General features: G+C 43.8%; 5 protein-coding genes across 5 annotated transcripts; all 5 read left to right on the top strand.

The window, feature by feature from the left end:
- Window positions 1-1867: 1867 nt before the first annotated feature.
- LOC122405151 (odorant receptor 24a-like) lies at window positions 1868-7399 on the top strand. Its single transcript, XM_043409688.1, has 7 exons — window positions 1868-2134; window positions 2498-2855; window positions 3604-3942; window positions 5622-5845; window positions 6044-6524; window positions 6640-6870; window positions 7030-7399. Exons 1-7 carry the CDS (start codon window positions 1868-1870, stop codon window positions 7368-7370), a joined length of 2241 nt encoding a protein of 746 aa, XP_043265623.1. The 3' UTR covers window positions 7371-7399.
- Window positions 7400-8356: 957 nt separating this feature from the next.
- Window positions 8357-10215, top strand: LOC122405150 (putative odorant receptor 85d). Its single transcript, XM_043409687.1, has 5 exons — window positions 8357-8470; window positions 8713-9058; window positions 9257-9403; window positions 9472-9702; window positions 9875-10215. The coding sequence occupies exons 1-5, from the start codon at window positions 8369-8371 to the stop codon at window positions 10213-10215; spliced, it is 1167 nt and encodes a 388-aa protein (XP_043265622.1). The 5' UTR covers window positions 8357-8368.
- A 934-nt stretch (window positions 10216-11149) lies between these two features.
- Window positions 11150-13422, top strand: LOC122405149 (odorant receptor 82a-like). The gene is made up of 4 exons (XM_043409685.1): window positions 11150-11317; window positions 11722-12202; window positions 12727-12954; window positions 13046-13422. The coding sequence occupies exons 1-4, from the start codon at window positions 11150-11152 to the stop codon at window positions 13384-13386; spliced, it is 1218 nt and encodes a 405-aa protein (XP_043265620.1). The 3' UTR covers window positions 13387-13422.
- A 704-nt stretch (window positions 13423-14126) lies between these two features.
- LOC122405148 (odorant receptor 82a-like) lies at window positions 14127-16006 on the top strand. The gene is made up of 5 exons (XM_043409684.1): window positions 14127-14321; window positions 14653-15133; window positions 15199-15429; window positions 15521-15877; window positions 15943-16006. The coding sequence occupies exons 1-4, from the start codon at window positions 14127-14129 to the stop codon at window positions 15859-15861; spliced, it is 1248 nt and encodes a 415-aa protein (XP_043265619.1). The 3' UTR covers window positions 15862-15877; window positions 15943-16006.
- Window positions 16007-18324: 2318 nt separating this feature from the next.
- Window positions 18325-19932, top strand: LOC122394884 (dihydroorotate dehydrogenase (quinone)). Its single transcript, XM_043392070.1, has 2 exons — window positions 18325-18936; window positions 19006-19932. Exons 1-2 carry the CDS (start codon window positions 18585-18587, stop codon window positions 19827-19829), a joined length of 1176 nt encoding a protein of 391 aa, XP_043248005.1. The 5' UTR covers window positions 18325-18584; the 3' UTR covers window positions 19830-19932.
- Window positions 19933-19954: the final 22 nt, after the last annotated feature.

The raw sequence follows: 19954 nt of genomic DNA, 5'->3' as shown, positions 1-19954 counted from the left end.
ACAAGAATTCGCTGAAAAGCCGACGGTGACGGGGGTTTTTGCCACGAATTGCGAATTACGACGACCAGCGGCGCAGAATTTCCAAACGTATTAGCAAATTTTCTGTACTTCGTTCGGGGAATTTGGACCGTTAGACGAATTGGTCGGTGACCAAAAATAGTGAACTAACATCGTACACGGAATATTCGGAGATCATCTCGCGGAAGATGGTCGATAAAAACCGGATTGCTAGGGACGCGCGTAGTATCGGGCACTTTCGGTGGATCTCTTCGGGCAACCGGGCAGTCGTTGACCCCGGGAGGAATTGGGGAACACGCGTCAACAGAAGGCCGGGCGTCCCGTTTTAATTCGAAACGCCAAGGTCGCGCGGCGAGCTATGCAAGACACGACGGAGGATCGTTCAACCGGTTCGAAACTGTGGCCGGTTGCCAGGATTTAAGCGACCGGCGAGCGACATTCGCTGGCATTCGGCCGAATAGCGTTTAGTTAACCCCGTCCCGGAGCTTAAAAAATTCGTACTAATGCTCCGGTCGTGGAGTTTAGCTGCCTCCTCGACGGGAAACACCGTTACGAGATCGGTCTTCTTATTTCGATCCGCGTTTTGCTCGATGAACTTTGATGCTCGGCGCGGAACGATGGAATTTCACGGCGCCGCCGTTGGATCCGGGGCTGCTTTGCAATCGGAGAACCGTTTTTTTTTACCCTGTTGTTTTCGCCGTTCGTTGTCCTGTGATTTCGCCAGTTGTTTTTCCTTAATATTTAACGACGTCTCCGAGGCACGCGTTTGCGAAACACCGGCGTAAGGGCGAGTACAGTTCCTTTTCGATATTCTTTTTGCGCGGGTCGCACGGCTCCCTCGAGAGCAACGTTATTGCATTTTTATTCGCACGAAAACAGTCCACGGCGCACGCGACCCGTCCGCATGAATAAAAGATCAAAGGCACCCCGGAAAATCGTCTGTGCACGTAAGTGGGCGTCGCGAGACTCGTTCGCTCGCATCGCGATAAATCGTGTTTCCCCGAGATAAGTCGGAGCTCGTCCTCGAGAGAGTAAACGTCCAACTCCTGATCCCGCGGAAAATGAACGAGAAAGAGGATCGAGACGGGGAGTTCGCCGGGAGCCTCTTGGTGCAAGAGAGAGTGTTACGATTGATCGGAATATGGCCGTTGAACAGCAACAGTTTCGTCGCGTCGTCCGTCGGTCGATGGATTTTCGCTTTGATGACGCAAGTATGGTCGCAATTGGCCACCTTTTACTCACCGATCGTGAGTAGGAATCGTAGACTTGCACGTTTTCCATCCAGAGACTTCGACGCGTTAAAGTACGCGACACAAATTGGAATAAATAGTTAGATTTAAGAAAATCGGTTGAAAAATTCTCGTGGATTGCTTGGATATGGTTATTTCGATGTAACAACGGTGGAAACTAGTCGTGAGTGAGCGTTTTTTGTTAAAAATACGTAAACTAGAACGCGTACATGACTATGAGAAGTTATTGAATCGAGTCTAGTCGCTGCTGGACGCAAGATGACCGACCGTGGCCATCACGCGCTGGACTCGTAAGGGGTTAGTTGAAGCGATGAGTACAAAGATTTACGATACCCTTTCACCGGAAGTTTCCTTGGTTCCTTTTACACGAATCTTACATTTCTACTTTCTAATCTATCTTTAACCTGTGATTCAAGTTTGCTCCCTTGAACGATCGTTCGAATATGCATAGCTCGAGAGGCCGACGCACGAGCTTAATTTATATCGTTACTCTGCAAAGATCGACGAGATTGCCCAAGAACCCTTTCCGTAATTAGATCAGTACTATCTACAGCCTGTCGCTGGAGGTCTATCGCCACTGTCTCGACATCGACGATACGATGGACGCGTTCGTCATGGTCCTGTCCTCCGTCATCAGCCTCTCGAAGTTGCTTATCTTGCGCTACAACTGGAAGCACACCTATTCTCTGGTGAAATCAATCGCCGAAGACTGGTCCACCGTCAAGGACTCCCGTCATCGACGCGTCATGATGGAGTACTCTCGCAAAGGAAGCCTCGTTGCCACGATGATGCTGTATCTGGGCTTTGCCTCTGGACTCTCCTTCGTCGTCAAAGCTCTCCCGCTCAGCCTTCTTCTACCCTCTCAGGTTAAACGGTGTACAGATCGACGTCACCACGATCAGATACAGTAATGATTCTTAAAATGGACGTTCATCTTTTGTGCAGCAAACATTTATACGAGGAGGATCCGCCAGTTTAGGAGGAATAGACATGTTCAACTTACGAATCTCGTGCTCATTTTAGGAATCATTGCTGTAGACTGTGAATATATAGAGTGACATTAGTATTCGTTGCATCCAGTGGATATTCAGTAACATTTCCTTCGTTCTTGAGTCCTATCAACAGTTTTGATACACCCTATACTTTCCCCATTGATTGCCCTTCGTGACAATTGACTAAATTCTGTTCAGATGCGTAAAAGCCTAGGGAATTCGACGACCAGCTTCCAGCAGTTTTCGAGGGTGGACTATTTCCTGGCGACGTATTGCGTGTTCGGTCCTCTGCCCTGGATGCGTCAGATTTGCGTGCTCGCGATGCAAGCTGCACAGATCTTCGTCAACGTCGTTGCTCATTGTGGCAACGACGGATTCTTCTTCTACTTGACGATGCACCTGTGCGGCCAGTTCGAGGTGCTGAAGATGAATTTCGCTGAAATCGAGACGGACAAGTCCGGGCATCGCGAGAGGATCGGTCTGCTCGTGAAACGACACTGTCGCCTCTTGGTGCTCGCCGACGATCTCGAGCAAAGCTTCAACATGGTTATGCTGATACAGCTGCTGATGAGCACGATGCTCTTGTGCGTGGAAGGTAAATCGACTTTCCAAACTAAACACATTTTCTGCGACATGAAGCACACTGGAATAATTTTCTTCGTTCCTCGAAACGCTCTTTAATGGATATCTGCACAGCGATAGAAATTTTGCACTCAAGCAAATGGCAATGCCCACTTATTATAGAAACTACCGGTCACGTCGATAGCACACGACCTCGTGTTTAATTCTCTATTATATTAATTATATTAATTGTCTCTATTTTTCAACGTTTAAAACGTACCATGAGTTACAGACGCTAAACTCATCGCCCATATTTCAGACATAGAAAACCAGTTAACCGAACCTGTTATATCCGACATAATGCGATCTCATTGCTTCGTAATAGGTGTTCGAAGTATTCATTACACGCGTGTGTCGATATCGATTATAGATTCATCGTATCACCGACTGTCGCACCTGTTCGAACGCTCGCGGCTGATTCTATGCTTCTTCGACTCCAGGCCAAACAGTGGCGGATCTAGGCTTATCAAGGCCTGGGGCTAATTACCAATAACGCTGATTCGTTTTCTTTTAACACGAACGAGTCGAAAATAAAACAAGAAAATATTGCAATCTTACAATCTTTTAAGTCCCAGAAGATGCATCGATATAAGTAATGACACTCGATATTGAGTTTTAAATAAAATTAGAGACAACTCAGGAGGTTATTTTGTCTGTATAACTGTTTGTAACTAGTTTTGTTTTAAATTTACTACCACACCTCGTGTATTGTCTTTGACCAGGGTTCACGATGCTGGTCTGCCTGAACGCGAACGACAATATTGGCGCGTTGAAGTGCATCGTGATCATCGTGACGTTGCTGATGCAGCTGTACATTTACACCTACGCCGGCGACAGTCTCGAATCCCAGACGGAGGAGATCGCGTTTGCCGCCTACGATTTGCCCTGGTATCGTTCTCCAGGACGCGTGGCGAGGGACCTGGTGTTGATCATCGATCGCGGAAACTCGCCGTACAGCATCACTGCCGGAAAATTCGTGTCGATGAACTTGTACACGTTTAAAGAGATATTGAAGGCGTCCACCTCCTACCTGTCCGTTCTGAAGGCGATGATGGACAAATGAAAACGTATCGGCCACGAATCTACGTCAATGGAGTCCGCTACGATCTTGCCACTTCGAAGGTACATTTGCCTCCAGTATCTGGAAAGATACAAAATGATTGTTTGCTCAGGAGAGATTCTGGTATTGTCAAATTTTTATTTAAATCGTGCTTGTGAATAGTAGATTCGAAAAATAAAATTTCGAATGATAAATCTTGGGGTCGTTGGAGCCTTGTGCTCGTGCCAGCAAACGAATTCTTTCCCCCCCAATCACCGATTTACGGTTGCTTTTAACACGACATATGTTCGACAAATGGCATTAATCCCCATTTCATCGTTCCTAACTGCCATAATGGCTCGTTTCGTGTCTTCTTCCAACCACTGGCCATATTTCTTACCTTTGTCACGTAGAAACGAATCCTCTGGCAAAACCGTTACGGTACAATTTAGAAAAGAGTCATAAAAAGCGACGAAAAATATGTAACATATCTCTGTTAATAATACAGAGATTACTTTATGCTTCAGACGAGGGTTCAATCGATTCGAAACAACTGGTAAAGGGTCTCGAAGACAACCAACGTCGAGTATCGTCAACACCAGCATCATTTTCATTCACTTGCCTTATTCTTTGTCTCCGTCTCTTCTCACTCCGCATTAAACCAATATCCTGTATACATTTTTATCTTGTGATAAATAAAATATGAAGTGTCGCTACAAAATGGCCGTCGGGCCAAAACGAGTTTCGCACTCACCATACGAAAGTTTTAAAATTCAAGACAGGATCCACGAATTTAAGCTCTATCAGGACTTTAGAACGGAACGAAGCTTCCTTTTTTGCGGTTTCCGGCCCCCTCCCTACTCCCATTTCCACGGTTTGCGCCTATCCAGGTGCCATAAAACCCTCAACGACGCTGCAGAGGACGCCGGAACGACCACATCCGGAGGTAACGTACGCCTACCACTATTTTCTTTGCAATTTATGTCTCGTTCGCTCAGCCAATGTTTCTTCTCTTAATTCCTGCGTGAATTAATCCCATGTATACAAGCAACATGGACAGGATTACTGTCATCCAGCGACACGGAGTAACGACGTAACTCCTTCCGGAAACTCGCATCGGTCTTGCGACTCGTGTCGCCGCGAGGGGAACGTCTCGCGATCCTTCAAAGTGTACAAACTGGTTCGAGTGGTTATCTTACAGCGGTCGAATGAATAATGGAAAAATTTCCGATTCCAGTTGTTAGTTTTACAAGCAATCGATCGCAATTTAGACATTTCAGAACACGGTGTTCCATCCTTCCAAGAAAGGGAGCGATCCCTTCGAAATGAAGCGCCACTTACGTCGGATAGGACGCAGCTCAGCAGGCAAGAAAACAGCCTTAAACTTTATTCTTAACCCATCCATTTCCCATTAAAATTGAATGTTCTTCGAAAACGGTCTTCCGCACTTTTCTTCTCGAGCTCGAAATGCAGTTCTGCAGACCGTGTTCACGTAGGAAGCTCGTTCCTCCTTGGGCGAAAAGAAGACGCCCTGAGGAGAAGCTCGCCGGATCGAACAAGAAGAAGATATCGATATCCGGTTACCCTCTCTCTTGGAATTTTTTCCGATAACGCGCACCTGACATAAGAACTGTTCGTCGCGACAGGCAGTTAAGCGATTACGGTTGAATAAAACATAAACCGAAAAACACCGCTACATAGTTGCTGGCCGAGCGAAGGAAAAAGGACATGCGTCGCGTACGCTTGGGAATAGTTTTCTACGATCTCTTCGTGACGTCCCGAAAAAAATGAACGCGTCCTCGAGCAAGGACTTTGCTTACGCGATGATCCCGTTGAAGATCCTCGCGTGGCCCGTGGGCACCTGGCCCCTCGAGAAATTCAACGTTTCCTCGATCCTGCGATTCAGCGTCGCTATCAGTCTTCTGGTATGGCACTTTTGAATTACTATTGCGGTACTTGGCCCTTCCAGTGTCGAGGATTTTAAGCTGACGCTCTTTGGAGCTTCCGAACGTCGTGGCCAAACTAACCCTTTCGCTCAAAATATCACGACATTTAAATTCGGAAGTCGAAAGCAGCGTCATCGGGATACCAATTCTGACTGAAACACGTTTCTGTCTATGCAGGTGTTAATGATGGCCATTGTACAGACGGAGATATATTTGGATCACAGCGACCCCGAAAAGAACCTGGACACCCTGGTGCTGACCACCTGCGCCATATTAGCGATATCGAAGGTGGCGTTGTTCCGTCTTCGCGCCACTGGCCTGATGTCCATCTTCACCGCGGCGGTGAAGGACTACGACGAGCTATCTGGAGTAGAGAAACGGGCGATCGTGAGACAACACGCCTTCATGGGACGAGTGGCGTGCGCCAGCGTCATATGCTTTTCGTATCTAGGCTCCACGTTGTTCCTGACGCTTCCGATGCTGGCAGAGGACGAAGACGTCCCGATAAAACACACCAACGATACCCAAGACGAGCCCCTGGACTATCCTATTCCTTCGGAATACACGATGCTCAGTTTAAACGTATCTGAAAATTTGTACCCGGTCATCTACCTCTTGGAATACGCGATGATGCTGATCACCAGCACCGGAAACCTTGGTAATTATTTCCCAAAGCGTCCATAAGCGACGTTCAAAAATGTCCACGAGTTATCCCCGTTTTAGACATTTTAGTGTTAATTAATTGTAAATTACTGGAGCAACGCGTTGGGCAGGTAGCGACGGACTGATATTCGGCATCACTTTTCACCTGTGTGGTCAAGCAGAGGTCCTGAAGCTGGACTTTGGCAGATTTGCCAGCGAGAGCGAGGCCGCGAAGAACCGTTTCGACGCGTTGACCAGCAGGCATTGTCACATCTTGAACTTGATCGAACAGCTGAACCACACGCTCAGCTCCATCTTGGTGATACAGCTGTTCACGAGCTGCGTGCTTATCTGCACGTCCGGTAAACGTTCATAAGGCGTTATTTACATTAAAAATGTCCTCGAATCGTATCCAGCGCGAGTGGTTGAATCTGCAAAAGGAGCGAATAAAATACTTAGGAGTACAATCGGCGACTTTCTCTCGCTGAAAAGCAGAAGGTTAATGCTGTCGTTCTTTTCAGGGGTTCAGTTTATTTTGTCTCTAAGCACCCACAACGTAGTGATGGTGATAAAAACGTTCATAGTGGTGACCACGTTGTTGACGCAGTTGTTCGCCTACAGTTACGTGGGCGAGTACTTGAAGAATCAAATGGAAGACATCGGGTACTCGATTTATTGCAGCTGTTGGTACGACATTCCACCCAGCTTATCGAAGGATATCGTTTTCGTTCTGCTGAGAACCCAGGTTCCGGTGCACCTGAAGGCTGGGAAGTTCTTCGTGGTCAATATGGAGACTTACATGAGCATCGTGAAAACCTCGATGTCGTATCTATCGGTGTTGAGAGTCATGATAACCTCTTGATACACCGTTTGCATTGTGAAAGCACATTTTGAAACAGTCACCCCGATAGGTACACAAAGATTTTGTAAAGCAAATAAAGAAGTATGATTAATCGAAATTGAGCGAAGTTCGCTAAATGTTAGAGGAAAACGATTGAAACTTGTTTTCTCTAGTCTCGGTTGATTCCTTGATCTTTCACTGAGTGAAACTGATCGTAATTTTATTGAAACGAAGATGCAATTATTGGACCATCCATTTGTCATTTACTCATTTTCTCAAACTTCAATTTTTATTATAATTTTACTTGCTTACCCAGTTTCGTTCCATGAGTATTCATTCAATATTCTGCACACTTTATATTGCAATCATCCACATATTTCCCTCTACGAGACGCGTCGTATCAAGGATAACGTCATGATCCTTCGAACGACTGTAGAAAAATGGATCGAGTCGTTATCTTACGGTAGTAGCGAATGAATAAAGAAAACACTTCCGGAGTCCAGCTGATAGTTTCGTAAGCAATCGATCGCAATTTAGATATTTCGCGGTACCTTTTCTTCCTCGGAAAATACCACGTACGTTGACAGAGTACACACTCGCGACGAGAAAATAGACATGAGCCTCGCTCTTAAGCCCTCGAACGTTCCTCGAAGACATTCCGGCTCGTCTTCTCCGATGGAAGTTCTTCCGGTTCCGGTAGAAAAACTTTCCCGGTGGAACGAAAAATTGTTTTCGCGAAGAACAGGAAAACTTAGCAACCCGGACGAGGAGAAAATGTCCACGATTGAACCGCCAACCCTTCCAGGAATTTTTCTTGTAACGCGCAGCTGACGTAATGGCGGTGGGCAGTTCGTCGACAGGCGGTAAAGCGATTACGGTTGAATAAAATATAAACCGAAAAACACACTACATTGTTCGTATCGAAGTGAACGTGCGTCGATTGCGTGGGTCAGGTTTCCTCCGATCCGTTCGTGCATCCCTCGAAGATGACGTCGCCGGAGAAGGACTTCGCTTACGCGATGAATCCATTGAAGATCTTCGCGTGGCCCGTGGGCACTTGGCCTCTTCAGGAGCACAGCTTATTCTCGACCTCAAGGACCATTCTCTCTATCGCCATCTTAGTATGAATTTAACGATTCGAAAGGTGTTTACACCATTGCATTTGGGTGCAAATTGTTAATTGTCTTTTAAAAACCTTTGGTAGAGATAGTAATCGTTGCATTTCCTACTCTTAGTAGTGAATTTAATTCCAAGCCATAATTCTCTGGTCTTTGTATTTCCTACTTTTAGTGGTGAATTAAAAATTTCAGTTTACCAAGTTTGAAAACAAAGGGTAAAAAATTGTAAAACATCCTGTGTTTAGGTGACAATGCTGACGATCATGAACGTCGAGATATGGTTGGACCTGAACGACGCAGAGAAGAATCTGGAAGCTGTGATGCTGATCGGTTGTGGCTTTTTGGCGGTGTCGAAAGTGATATGGTTCCGTTTCAACCCCTACGGTTTGGTCACCAATTTCTCTTCGGCGTCGAAGGACTACAAGGAGCTCTCCGGAGTCGAGAAACGAGCGATCATGCGACATCACGCTTATATGAGCCGAGTAACGTGCCTGGGCGTGCTGGGTTTCTCGTTTGCAGCTATGACGTTCATGTCGATCGCGTCGGTGTTAGACGAAGACGATACCACGATGGACCAAGGGAACAAATTTGGTATTAAAAAGTTTTCACTACATTTTCTACTCGTAAGTTTCAATATTTCGGTAGTGTATAATTTTGAACAATTTTTGGGAGCAAAGTATCCGCCATTTAATTCGAAATAATGCATTACCATTTCTAAAAATTATTTCGTGGTATCCAGAAAGTTTGTAACGTTTTATTGCCAATTTCCCCCTCTCCCTCACTGTGAAGAGGACAATACTACTCAGAAGGAACCGATAAAATATCCGTTTCCCTCCGAACTGACTATGAAGACTCTGAACATACCGGAGGATTTCTATCCCTTGATTCTTTTCGCGGAGAATATTATGCTGATACTCACGGCCACTGGAAATCTCGGTAACGATTCACCTTGCGTAGCCATTTTCCATCATGCGCGGACAATCGATCAATTTCCTTTTTCGTAGGCAGCGACAATGTGTTCTTCGGTATCGCTTTTCACCTGTGTGGCCAAGCAGAGATACTGAAAATGGAGTACAGCAGATTCATCGACGAAAGCGAGAACATAATACACCGTTTTCACGTGTTAATCTCGAGACACTACCAACTCTTGAAATTGTTCAAGGAACTAAACGACACAATCAGCACCATCTTGGTCATACAACTGCTCACGAGTTACTTACTTATTTGCCTTACAGGTAAAAAGAAACTCATTTCTACGTTGTCTTCGCTCGCAAGGAGGGTATTCAAACTCTTTTTAAACGTTTAATTTCTGGATTTCTATGTATACTCAATATCTGGTAACTGAAAATATGGATTATTTGTCAAAAGGGGTAAAATCGAGTTATTGATGGTTCGTACTCGTTTCAGGATTTCAATTTATACTCTCTCTGAGCGTTCGAAACATGGTGATGATGATGAAAACGTTCATTGAAATGTTCATAGTGATGTCGCAATTATTCGCGTACAGTTACGTGGGGGAGTACTTGAAGAATCAAATGAAAGACATCGGATACGCGGCTTATCGCAGCAGCTGGTACAACATACCGAGCTATTTATCGAGGAACATCGTTTTCATCCTGAGAAGGGCTCAGGACCCGGTACAGCTAAGGGCCCAACATTTCTTCGTCGTCAATATGGAGACTTACATGAATATCGTGAAAACCTCGATGTCGTATCTTTCGGTCCTGCGTGTTATGATTACCACTTAAGAGAATTTTACTTAATACACTCGTAAATCTGTTGTTGACGATGCATGTGTCGAAACGAAATTTTGTAACTGATTTATTTAACACAATGGAATGGTATAAAACAAATAAAACATGGTTCCACCGCGACGGTCGGAACAAGAAGGCAGAAGGTCTGTTGTACAAAAAGACGAGCAGATGGCAAATAGAGACCAAATAAAAAGAACCGATTAATTTGTACTAGTAATATCACAGATATCGCGATTAGCATTATAAATCATATTTTTACCTTGGAAAAAAAAATAACGTACAAACCTGTTTCTGTACTAAACAGTAAGACTTCCACTTAGTCTTCTCTCGTTTCTTTTTCAATTTGACAGATTGCAATCATATACATTATACACGGTTCACCATCGATTCACTCACGTAATCTTCTTCTGTTTTTGGTAAGTGTATACTATCATCCAATGACAACATAGATTCTTCCGGTGGAGTTTACATCGGTTTCACGAATCGTGTCACTGCACAGTGAACATCACGATCCTTCGAAGGAGTATACGAAACTGTTTCGAGGTCGTTATCTTACGGCAGCGAATGAATAAAAGAACAACTTGCGAGTTCGGTGGTCAGTTTCAGTTACGATCAATCGCAATTTAGACATTTCTTCGTACTTCTGCTTGCTAAGAAAAGAAACCATGTTTTCGAAAGAAAAGCACCACTTACGTCGAACACGTGTATTTCCCATAAAAATTGAACTCGAAGATACTTTTTCTTAGAACACGTTTCGTCGACGAGAACAAGATGTCCGCTATCGGGCATCCTCCCGGGAATTTTCTCGATAACGCGCAGCTGATGTAACAATAGGCAGTTAAGCGATTACGGCTGAATAAAACATAAACCGATACACACGGCACATTGTTGCGAATAAAGAAAGAACGCGCATGTCGATTACATGGGAATGGTTTTCTCCGATCTCTTCGAGCGTCCCTCGAAGATGAAGAAGAATAAAGACTTTGAATACGCGATGGTTCCGTTGAGAATTCTGTCGTGGCCAGTGGGCACTTGGCCGCTTCAAAAGTACAACTTATACTCGGCTTTCCGGAGCATCGCCAGCATTATATTCTTGGTATGGAATCTAGTTAATCATTCTGTCATTTCGTGATGTGTTCATCTATCCTCTGGTCCCAAATAAAAAAAGTTAGACAGAGATTGCAATTTAAATTATACGCTAGAAGCATATCTTCGCACATATAGAGAATTATGCATTGTAATAATATTCCAGCTATGTATTTATTTTCTCTAGATATTTATGAAAGCGTGGAAAGACGAGTGACAGACTGTTTCTTCGAAATGTATTATCCATATCGAACGAAAGCGAATGAAATTCAAGAACGCGAGTAATTATGTATTTATGTTAGTTTTCTGAATCGAAGATGTCACCTTCTCAGGAAGAAATACGTAATGATCGACGAAAAGAAGCTCTTTCAGTAGTAGAAACGATTTTCAAATTATATTTTAATATATTTACAGGCGATAATGGTGATGATCGTGCAAATGGAGGTGTATTTGGACGTGACGGACGCCGAGAAGAACCTGGACGCCCTGGTGCTGATCGGTTGTGGGATCCTGGCGGTGTCGAAGGTGGCCAAGTTTCGGTTCTCTTCGGAGGGTTTGGTCACCAATTTTTCTGCAGCGTTGAAGGACTACGACGACCTAGGCGACGTTGAGAAACGAGCGATCGTGCGACATCACGCTTACATGGGCCGTGTGGCGTGCATGGGTGTGGTGTTTTTCTCGTGCATGAGCTCGTCTCTTTTCACGATCGTGTCGATAGTAGCTGGAATGGAGGATACCGCGATCGAAGACGACAACGGCACGCAAGGGGAAGCAACAGACTATCCGATACCCTCCGAATTGACTTTCGAGAGTCTACGAGTGCCTGAGAATTACTATCTGATGATCTTCTTCGTGGAGTACTCGATGCTGGTGGTCACGGCCATTGGAAATCTGGGTAAACTCTTTATTAAAATACGTATTTATAGTGTAGATATGGATGTGCATGAATGTTTATTGATTGGTATTGCTGGGGAATGTTTCGCGTGAAGTGTTTTGGAAATATTGAGCTGTGAAAGAAGAGTATTTGGGACAGTCATTACACTTGAGATTATTTTGTGAACGGAGATCCCATGGCCACTCAGGGCTGGAAACGAATGTGATTGAATGCATTTCTCCAATGGCTGATGACTGTGTCTAGGGTGAACGAAATAAAGTGAAATAAAATGAATTCGAACAAGCAGATAAGCTTCAGAAAAAGCGCGCAGCAAAGCAATTACAGCGAGTTTAGTGAATTGTGGGAGTATTCGTGGGTTTTGTGAGAGAATCTTGAGAGTTCCTCTGGATTAAATTTAAGTTCTTGTTTTAAAAAAGCCTCCAATCCATTCATTCGTACCTCGATTCCCATCTACGAGGAATTTTCTTCAAATAATTCCTACAATAGTGTTTGTATACGAGTTTTACGCTTCTCTTCTTTGGTAGGTAGCGACGGATTGTTCTTTGGTATCACTTTTCATTTATGCGGTCAGGCGGAGGTGTTGAAGTTCGAGTTCAGGAAACTCGTGGAAAACGGAAACACCGCAAACAGTTTCAGCGTGCTAGCAAAAAGGCACAGACACTTGTTGAAAATGGCTGAAAAGCTCAACGACATAATCCGCGCCATTCTGAGCATACAACTGTTCACGAGTTGCTTGCTTATTTGCACCACTGGTGAAAGTTTAACCATTTTATCTTGGAAACCTACCGTATGTAAATCCGTTCAGACGCGTTCGATTGATGTACGATTTATTACTCGTTTCAGGATTTCAATTTATACTGTCTCTGAACGTCCGCAACATGGTGATGGTGATGAAAACGTTCATAGTAATGGGCACAGTGTTGATGCAGTTGTTCGCGTACAGTTACGTGGGGGAGTACTTGAAGAATCAAATGGAAGAAATCGGATACGCGGCTTATTGCAGCAGCTGGTACAACATACCGAGCTATGTGTCGAGGGACATCGTTTTCGTGTTGAGGAGAACTCAAGACCCTGTGTGCCTGAAGACCCAACAATTCTTTATCGTCAATATGCAGACTTATATGAGTATCGTGAAAACCTCGATGTCGTATCTTTCGGTCCTACGCGTTATGATCACCACTTAAGACAATTTTACTTCTCTTACTGTTGAGGACGGGAAAAGGAAATTATAATAGTTTGTACTTTCAACTTTGCATAAAAAAAATACCGTAAAAACCTGCTTCTCTATTCAATAGTCTAGACTTACAGTTAGTCCTCTCTCGTTTATTTTTAAATTCGACAGATTGCAATCACATTTTAATGTAATAATTTATATTCTATTTAACTCACGTAATCTTCTGTTTTCGGTGAATGTTGATCCAATATTATACATCACTATCATCCAATGACAACATTCTTCCGGTGGAGTTTACGTCAGTTTCACGAATCGTGTCACTGCACAGTGAACATCACGATCCTTCGAAGGAGTATACAAAACTGTCTCGAGTCGTTATCTTACGGCAGCGAATGAATAAAAGAACAACTTGCGAGTTCGGTGATCAGTTTCAGTTACGATCAATCGCAATTTAGACATTTCTTCGTACTTCTGCTTGCTAAGAAAAGAAACCATGTTTTCGAAAGAAAAGCACCACTTATGTCGACAGGACGCTTCCGCGACGGGAACGCGTGTATTTCTCATAAAAATTGAACTCGAAGGTACTTTTTCTTAGGACACGTGTCGTCGACGAGAACAAGATGTCCGCTATCGAGCATCCTCCCGAGAATTTTCTCGATAACGCGCAGCTGATGTAACAATAGGCTGTTAAGCGATTACGGCTGAATAAAACATAAACCGAAACACACGGTACATTGTTGCGAATAAAGAATGAACGCGCATGTCGATTACCTGGGAATGGTTTCCTCCGATCTCTTCGAGCATCCCTCGAAGATGAAGAAGAATAAAGACTTCGAATACGCGATGGTTCCGTTGAGAATTCTTTCGTGGCCATTGGGCACCTGGCCGCTTCAGAAGTACAACATATATTCGGCTTTTAGAACCATCGCCAGCATTATATTCTTGGTATGGAATCTTTCGTTTTTAATCCTTCTATCGTTTTGTAATCCATTATACAGAATATCCCAAATTTTTACAATCTTCATCTATTCTTTGCATCCTTATACTTTCCAAATTATGTGCTCATTAGTTTCTTAAATGTATCGTCTATATTGAACGAAAGCGAATGAAATTCAAGAACGCCTCTTTATGTTAGTTTTCCGAATCAAAGATGTTACCTCCTCAGGAGGATGTGTGTAACTATCGATTAAGAGAAGCTCATTTCATTCGCTTTCAAATTTTCCCCTGCTGGTTCCTAAACCAGCGATTTCCAAATTCTATTTTTATATATTTATAGATGATAATGTTAACGATTGTACACATGGAAGTGTATTTGGACTTGACGGACGCCGAGAAGAACCTGGACGCCTTAGTGCTGATCGGTTGTGGGATCCTGGCGGTGTCGAAGGTGCTCAAGTTCCGGTTCTGTCCGGAAGCGTTGATCAGCAACTTTTGTTCGGCGATGAAGGACTACGAGGATCTAGGCGGAGTTGAGAAACGAGCGATCGTGCGACATCACGCTTACTTGGGCCGTATGGCGTGCATGGGTGTCGTGTGTTTCTCGTGCATGACTTCGTCTCTTTTCACGATCGTGTCGATATTAGCTGGAATGGAGGATACCGCGATCGAAGACGTTAACATTACGCAAAAGGAATCAATAGACTATCCGATCCCCTCCGAATTGACTTTGGAGATTCTACGAGTGCCTGAGAATTATTATCTGGTGATTTTCGTCGTGGAGTACGCGATGCTGCTGGTCACGGGGGCTGGAAATCTCGGTAAACTATTAAAATACGTGTGTATAGTGTTCCTACACGAGTTTTACGCTTCTCTTCTTTGGTAGGCAGCGATGGATTGTTCTTTGGTATCACTTTTCATTTATGCGGTCAGGCGGAGGTGTTGAAGTTCGAGTTCAGGAAATTCGTCGACGAAAATGAGAATACCGCGAACCGTTTTAGCGTGCTAGCAAAGAGGCACAAACATTTATTGACAATGGCTGAAAAGCTCAACGACATAATCTGCACCATTTTAAGCATACAACTGTTCACGAGTTGCTTGCTTATTTGCACCACTGGTGAAAGTTCAATCATTGTTTCTCGGAAACGCATCGTATGTAAATGCGTTCAGACGCGTTCGATTGATGTACGATTTATTACTCGTTTCAGGATTTCAATTTATACTGTCTCTGAACGTCCGCAACATGGTGATGGTGATGAAAACGTTCATAGTAATGGGTGCAGTGTTGATGCAATTGTTCGCGTACAGTTACGTGGGGGAGTACTTGAAGAATCAAATGGAAGAAATTGGATACGCGGCTTATTGCAGCAGCTGGTACAACATACCGAGCTATGTGTCGAGGGACATCGTTTTCGTGTTGAGGAGAACTCATGACCCTGTGTGCCTGAGGGCCCAACAATTCTTCATCATCAGTATGCAGACTTACATGAGTATCGTGAGAACCTCGATGTCGTATCTTTCGGTTCTACGACTTATGATTACGACTTAAAACACACTTTTATAAGGTACGTATAAATTAGCGCTGTAATTTGCTGAGACTTAACATATCACTTTTCTTTCTTTCAAATAGAGACGTAGTTTCTGTCACGGGAAGTTCTAAAATGTCTCAAATAGTTCAAATTTATATACTATGTTAACGCGAATACATTTTACGAGTGTTAAATACGGTCATCTCTTATAAATAAGATATTCGTGCTTGTCACTCTGATAATTTGTCAATATTAATATAGTATTTAAATAAAGATATATACATTAAAACGTAAATTCCCAGATTCATATAATTTTGAACGGTCAAAGTCGATTGGGGCCCATTCGATGGGTCATGTATCGAAGTTGCGCGGTAAATCGTCGCACTAAACAGTTTGGTGCATTAGATGCATATCGCTAGATGCAACCCGTATTTGTACTGATTCGATTTAGCTATTTAAATAAAATACCAGATAAAATTAACAATTGAATAACGAGAGCGCCTGCAATATGCCTCGTGGGAGTCGAGAGAGGAAGGCTCACATTTGCCTTCTCGCTCTTGGACAACTGAAAATCGACCTCAGTATATTTCTGACAACGTATAACGATTACTATTGACTTCTGCCAACCTTCGTTGGCCTCTACTGACCGATGCTGACCTTTCCTGGCATTTCTGACAACGTATAACGATTACGACTGGCTACTGCTAGCCTCTCCTAGCCTCTGCTGGCCTCTGCTGACCACCGCTTATATTTCTGACAACGTATAACGATTACTACTGACTTCTGTCAACCTTCGCTGGACTCTACTGACCGATGCTGACCTTTCCTGGCATTTCTGACAACGTATAACGATTACGACTGGCTACTGCTTGCCACTGCTGGTCTCTGCTGTCCACGGCTAGCCTCCGCTGGCCTCTGCTGACCACCCCTGATGCTTCTGACAACGTATAACTATTACTACTTGTTACTGCTGGTCTCTGCATGCCTCTGCATCCCTCTGCTGGCCTCTGTTGGCCCCTGCCGACCACTGCTGACCACTGCTGACCTTTGTTATCAACTTCCGACGTGATGTATAAGTATTCAAGCCTTGTATAATGTAAATCTATGGCAATAAATGATATAATTTAACAGAATTCTATGTGTTCTCATCATTTTTACCTTTCTTTTCCTCTCCAAATCATTGCCTTAGTTTTAAGAGACCGTTTTTCCGGTTAAAATTGGATTCCCAAAGTGTCCAGCTCTCGTACTTGCTGCCAAAATCAAAAATTAACTTTTAAATCTTTTTTCTGTAACCGTCACTCTCGTACCTGTTGGCAAAATCGAGAATTCATTTTTTTCGTCAAAAAATTTTTGCTCGAAAATTTCGCCGATTTCCCCAAAAAGTCCTGAAACAACTGGAAAGTCCTGAAACAGCTGGAAAGTCCTGAAACAACTTGGGAAGTCCTGAAACGACTTGGAAAGCCCTGAAACAGTTGGAAAGCCCTGGAATTTCTTGAAACCCCTGAATTTTTAGCAAAGTTCTGAGTTTCAGGACTTTCCAGATGTTTCAGGACTTTCCAGCTGTTTCAGGACTTTCCAGTTCTTTCAGGACTTTCCAGCTGGTTCGGGACTTCCAAAGGGGTTCAGGGAAACCAAGGAGTTTCAGGGAGTCTTATAACTAAGGTAATGATTTGGAGAGGAAAAGAAAGGTAAATAATGATGCGAACACATAGAATTCTTTGTAATTATATCATTTATTGTCATAGATTTACATTATACAATGTTTTAATACATATATATCATGGCAGAAGTTGTTAACAAGGGTCAGCAGTGGTCAGCAGGGGTCAGCAGGGGACAGCAGGGGACAGGAGAGGCTTGCAGAGGCAAGCAGAGACCAGCAGGGGCAAGCAGTAACATGTAGTAATCGTCACACGTTGTCGGAAGCATCGATGGTGGTCAGCAGTGGTCAGCAGAGGCCAGCGGAGGCCAGCGGATGCCAGCAGTGGCAAGGAGTGGCAAGCAGAGACCAGCAGGGGCAAGTAGTGGCAAGTTGTAATCGTTATACGTCGTTAGAAATATAAGCGGAGGTCATGAGAGGCCAACAGAGGCTGGGAGAGGCTGGCACTGACCAGTAGTAATCGTTATATGTTGTCGGAAGTATCAGGTGTGGTCAGCAGTGGTCAGCAGGGGCCAACAGAGGCAGGCAGAAGCCCGCACATGTTGGCAGAAGTTAGCAGAGGCCAGCAGAAGCCAGCAGTAATGGTTATTCGTTGCCAGATGTATCAGAAGTGATATCTGAAATGATATACATATGTCCGCTCATATATAGGAATAATAAATACGAATTTATTTATTTTCAATAATTCAAATATGATCAGGGGGTCTTAAAACGTGTATTTCCGTAAGAAAAATTGGCATAGTGTGAGTAGTGCACCCGGTGCTCAATCTGGCAGCACTGGTCTCTAGGAGTTCTGTTGTCACGTGCAATGCAATCGCGAGACAAACATGTCTGCACGTACTTATCAATCCGTGAATTAAAGAGAGCCGGCATGTATCGTGAAACGCAGAAAATACGATTACACCTTCGTCGAAATGTGCTTGAAACAATTAAGATCGCAATATTCGTGTAGTTTTACACGAGAACTCGTCACGAAATCTATTTACGAACGGTTGTCTGCGAATCGAACGTACGTACATAACCTGAAAACGACGTTTAAATGTCTTTAATAAGAGAAAAGTTTTTATTTCGAAAGAATCCTTTAAAATGGCTTCACGATTGAGCAACAAAGCGAAACTAAAGTCGCTGTTGACAGTAACGAGCACTGCTGCGACGATGTTTGGTGGTATTTGCATTTACCAGGGTAACGAAAAGTTTTACAACAATGTCGCTGTGCCTCTGGTGCAACTGTTGGATCCCGAGATCGCGCACACAGCAGCTGTGAAAATTTTAAAATGGGGGCTTCTTGCCAGGCAAAACACAGAGGATCCTGCTTCTCTTGCTATCAATGTCTGGGATCTACAGTTTAAAAACCCGATAGGGATGGCTGCCGGGTTCGACAAGCAAGGAGAAGCTGTAGAGGGTTTGCACAATATAGGTTTTAGCTTTGTAGAAATAGGTAACTATATCTGGATGACTCTCAACCAACGAACATCGTAATCTTTTCTATACTTAATTGCATTTATAGGATCTGTTACACCAAAGCCTCAACCCGGCAACCCTAAACCTAGGTTATTTAGATTACCAGAGGACAAAGCAGTTGTTAATAGATACGGGTTTAATAGCGAAGGGCACGATTCTGTGTGGCACCGCCTAAGAAAGCTCAAAGACAATTCCAAGTTCCGTGGTATCGTTGGGGTGAACTTGGGTAAGAACAAAACGTCCGATGACGCGATCCAAGATTACATAGATGGTATAAGGAAGTTCTCGGACGTGGCGGATTACTTTGTAATTAACGTATCGAGTCCAAACACGCCCGGTTTAAGATCTCTGCAGAGCAAGAACGATCTAGAAAAGCTATTGACGAAAGTAAACGAGACGAGGCAATCTATACGGAGCAAGCAGCCGTTGCTGCTCAAACTTGCCCCGGATTTATCGGACTCGGAGAAGCAAGATATCGCGGACGTGGTACTACGGAAGAAATCCACAGTCGACGGTTTGATACTGTGCAACACTACGGTCACACGAAACAATTTAACGAGTTCTCTTAAAGAGGAGAGCGGAGGTCTCAGCGGAGCTCCGCTTTCTAACATGTCCACGGTAATGATTTCGGATATGTACAAACGTACGCGTGGTACGATTCCAATAATCGGCGTTGGTGGAATATTCACCGGAGCAGACGCTTACGATAAAATCAAAGCCGGTGCTTCTCTGGTGCAACTTTACACGTCGTTTGCGTACCAAGGACCGCCGATCGTAGGGAAAATTAAACGCGAATTGAACGACATGCTCAAACGGGACGGCCTAGCATCCATCAAAGATGCGATCGGAAAAGATGCCAATGTTAGATAATTAAAATTTATACGCCTACGGACAAACCTATTTAAAGATTGTTAATTTATTATTGTTTGTTTTTAAAGTTATAAGATTGTTATGTATTCGGTAATAAAAGAATTTTTACAACCCTCTTGAATGTT

Source organism: Colletes gigas, unplaced genomic scaffold, assembly GCF_013123115.1.
Source record: "Colletes gigas isolate AHSC1104 unplaced genomic scaffold, ASM1312311v1 Colletes_gigas_Sc00004, whole genome shotgun sequence".
NCBI lineage: Eukaryota > Metazoa > Arthropoda > Insecta > Hymenoptera > Colletidae > Colletes > Colletes gigas.
The sequence above is the reverse complement of the archived record's forward strand: the minus strand, read 5'-3'. Positions and strand labels throughout refer to the sequence as shown.

What these genes read in the sequence shown, in the direction of transcription:
- LOC122405151 (XM_043409688.1), top strand. Translation starts at nt 1,868, where the DNA reads ATGGACGCGTTCGTCATGGTCCTGTCCTCCGTCATCAGCCTCTCGAAG. An exon ending in GCCTTCTTCTACCCTCTCAG is followed by an intron (nt 2,135 to 2,497) that starts GTTAAACGGTGT and finishes ACCAGCTTCCAG; the next exon opens with CAGTTTTCGAGGGTGGACTA. An exon ending in CACCAGCACCGGAAACCTTG is followed by an intron (nt 6,525 to 6,639) that starts GTAATTATTTCC and finishes CGCGTTGGGCAG; the next exon opens with GTAGCGACGGACTGATATTC.
- LOC122405150 (XM_043409687.1), top strand. Translation starts at nt 8,369, where the DNA reads ATGAATCCATTGAAGATCTTCGCGTGGCCCGTGGGCACTTGGCCTCTT. An exon ending in GGACCAAGGGAACAAATTTG is followed by an intron (nt 9,059 to 9,256) that starts GTATTAAAAAGT and finishes CTCACTGTGAAG; the next exon opens with AGGACAATACTACTCAGAAG. An exon ending in CACGGCCACTGGAAATCTCG is followed by an intron (nt 9,404 to 9,471) that starts GTAACGATTCAC and finishes CCTTTTTCGTAG; the next exon opens with GCAGCGACAATGTGTTCTTC.
- LOC122405149 (XM_043409685.1), top strand. Translation starts at nt 11,150, where the DNA reads ATGGTTTTCTCCGATCTCTTCGAGCGTCCCTCGAAGATGAAGAAGAAT. An exon ending in TCGCCAGCATTATATTCTTG is followed by an intron (nt 11,318 to 11,721) that starts GTATGGAATCTA and finishes ATATATTTACAG; the next exon opens with GCGATAATGGTGATGATCGT. An exon ending in CACGGCCATTGGAAATCTGG is followed by an intron (nt 12,203 to 12,726) that starts GTAAACTCTTTA and finishes CTTCTTTGGTAG; the next exon opens with GTAGCGACGGATTGTTCTTT.
- LOC122405148 (XM_043409684.1), top strand. Translation starts at nt 14,127, where the DNA reads ATGAACGCGCATGTCGATTACCTGGGAATGGTTTCCTCCGATCTCTTC. An exon ending in TCGCCAGCATTATATTCTTG is followed by an intron (nt 14,322 to 14,652) that starts GTATGGAATCTT and finishes ATATATTTATAG; the next exon opens with ATGATAATGTTAACGATTGT. An exon ending in CACGGGGGCTGGAAATCTCG is followed by an intron (nt 15,134 to 15,198) that starts GTAAACTATTAA and finishes CTTCTTTGGTAG; the next exon opens with GCAGCGATGGATTGTTCTTT.
- LOC122394884 (XM_043392070.1), top strand. Translation starts at nt 18,585, where the DNA reads ATGGCTTCACGATTGAGCAACAAAGCGAAACTAAAGTCGCTGTTGACA. An exon ending in TTTTAGCTTTGTAGAAATAG is followed by an intron (nt 18,937 to 19,005) that starts GTAACTATATCT and finishes TTGCATTTATAG; the next exon opens with GATCTGTTACACCAAAGCCT.